Source organism: Cynoglossus semilaevis, chromosome 18 (genome assembly GCF_000523025.1).
Source record: "Cynoglossus semilaevis isolate Cse_v1.0 chromosome 18, Cse_v1.0, whole genome shotgun sequence".
Classification (NCBI taxonomy): Eukaryota; Metazoa; Chordata; class Actinopteri; order Pleuronectiformes; family Cynoglossidae; genus Cynoglossus; species Cynoglossus semilaevis.
In genome coordinates this window covers 5,500,268-5,502,606 of record NC_024324.1, presented here as the reverse complement: position 1 = coordinate 5,502,606, position 2,339 = coordinate 5,500,268, and the positions used below count along the sequence as shown (strand labels likewise).

Sequence of the window (2,339 nt, the reverse complement as noted above, 5' to 3'; positions counted from 1 at the left end):
TACAAAGCACTAGGGGGCAGTAAGAGACTACAGGAAAGTAAAGGGAACATTAAGGGTTTTCACAGGACAGAGAAATACATTCTACCTACAGGCCTAGATGTTGACTGTGAGGTTGTTAGTTACCAAAACACAGTTAATAACGTAAACTATGTTCTTTAAAAAAACACAAAACATAAGCACTGGTGGTGGTAAACAGTTAATTAGTTTGACCCACATAACTATGACTACTATTGATCAACTATTAATTAAAACTACAGCAATCTTTATGTTGTTTTCTTCACCAGAAACCATATTGAATATTTAAAAATGTGTTTTCATAAACAAATTAAAACCCAAGCTTGACAGTGTGTTTTTTCTCAGGCTCCTTTTTTGAACCTCATCCTTTATTGACCTGTACATGGTCTGTGGTGAAGAAAAAATTCTTCTCTGTCAATGATGAAAACTACAGGGAATTAGAATATTTAACACACACACAGATCAGCTTACCCTCCAGGGCTATAGGTAAAGGATGGAGGAAGGCAGGTGGGTGGGAGGTTGACAGTGTGGAAGATGAGGAAGATGAGTTGAGAAAAGATTAAAAAGATGTGATGGTGAAGGTACGGACGTGAGAGAGGGAGTTGCATACAGAGTGAGAAAAAGACCAAGGTTGTTCAGGGGAACAAGATGAACAGATGTTAAAGGCAGCAGAATGACAGACGGGAGGGTGGGAGGGGGTGAGGAAATAACGGGGGAGAGAGGGAGGAGAGCACATTAGGCCAAAGTAAAACATGATTTAGCGAGCAACCATCAGTGCAAATATTCAGGATAAGAATAACAAAACAGGGTTGGAGTCATGCAAACCAAACATGCAGAGCAATGCAGTCCATGACTTTTACAAATAGAGAATTCAGTGAAGGTTAAAGCTGCTGTTCAAGTGGATTTTACCAAAGACCTTTTCAACTTTTATTGTCAGACCTACAGTATTATAGACAAGCACTTTGTGTCTAAAAGTTAAAAATGTATTTTAACATTTATTTATAGTCTCTTATTCATACCTTCACACCCTCGTTGTAGCTGTCCACAGGACAGAGACTGGTCAGGTGGCTCAGGTGACCAGCGGCTCCAGGTCGTGGCGGCTTTTTAGGAGGAGCTACATTTTCTGCAAAAAATAAAAATACGTTCACTGTTGATATACACGTATAGTAAACATGCAGTATTTTGTATTTAAAGGTCCATGACAAAGACAATAAACAATAAATATTTACTGTTAAAAACCACTCTTTTGTGACCATTCTCCTACCTGGTTTCCCGACCGGCTGATAGATGTGTTGGCTTCCACCCTGTGCATGGACATAAAACAAGTTGTTTCAATGTAAATTCATGTTGTTGTGTTAACCGTATGTCTTAGTTAGAACATAATCACAAGGTAAATAAAAATGTAATGCCGTGTCAAACTGAGGACTGTCCTCAGCGTGAGGATAATTACATCTTCCTCTACTGTGTGATGGGACTGTGAAGTGAGCCTGGGTTTAAAATTTCCCATGAGTCCACAGTGGTCATGTGGTTGGTGTGTGGGTTGTGCCCTTCCTGGCAGAGTGCTACCATTGACTTTCTCCTTTCTGTTTTTTTTCTTCTCTTGACCTTCTCTTTTTACTTCTTCTTCTCCACTTTACTGTTGTGTATTTTAGAAACTAAAAAAGATGAAAACACTGACCGGAGTTTGCAGGATCCCATCTTCTCTGTCAATGCTTCCTCTGCTGTTTCTGGGCTCTGCTTTCTACACAGAAGGCATCAAGAAGTAATGTCAGAAACCAATTAAAAACACAGAATTTAAACATAAACAATGCATGACATTCAGCAGCACAGTAACACACCACTGCAACCCTGAACTCTGACGGAGCAGCAACGTAGTAAACATGTCAAACATGAAGCCTGCAGATATGTAAACCTCTCTCAGCTTCCTATATCTTTTCCCATACCGTTTTGGTGAAGCACGCCTTGAAGAGATGCATCCTGGGATAAATGTGTCAGCAGAAGAAGATGGGAGGAGAGAGAGGAGGCCATCGAAAGAAGGGTGGAGATAAGGAGGAAAATAAGGAGGTAAAAGTGGAGTGAAAGAGACAGGGATAAAAGACAAAGTGACGCCAGTGAAGGAGAGAAAGGAAAATCCAAGAAAAGAGTGCAGAGGTAAAGCTGACGACAGTCTGCAGGGATGCAGTGAAATGAGGAGAAAAGGAGACAAATGGAAGGAAAAGACAGAGGCAAAGAAACAGGGAAAGTTTTTCCAGCGGAGAAAAAGCTCCACTAAAGCCACAGAGACAAAACCCTGGGTAGGAAAGATCCAGGGAAAACGCCTCCCA

At 40.8% G+C, this 2,339-nt stretch overlaps 1 protein-coding gene across 6 annotated transcripts in view; it reads right to left on the bottom strand.

Moving 5' to 3' along the window:
* LOC103394159 (focal adhesion kinase 1-like) overlaps positions 1-2,339 on the bottom strand; it is a 44,042-nt gene that overhangs the window by 2,215 nt on the left and 39,488 nt on the right. For all 6 annotated transcript variants that reach the window (XM_025065013.1, XM_025065015.1, XM_025065011.1 and 3 more), the window contains 3 exons: positions 1,694-1,756; positions 1,280-1,319; positions 1,035-1,138 (listed from right to left, as the gene is read on the bottom strand). In XM_025065013.1, the coding sequence (XP_024920781.1) occupies positions 1,035-1,138; positions 1,280-1,319; positions 1,694-1,756 (207 nt within the window). The remainder of the gene's footprint in view (positions 1-1,034; positions 1,139-1,279; positions 1,320-1,693; positions 1,757-2,339) is intronic.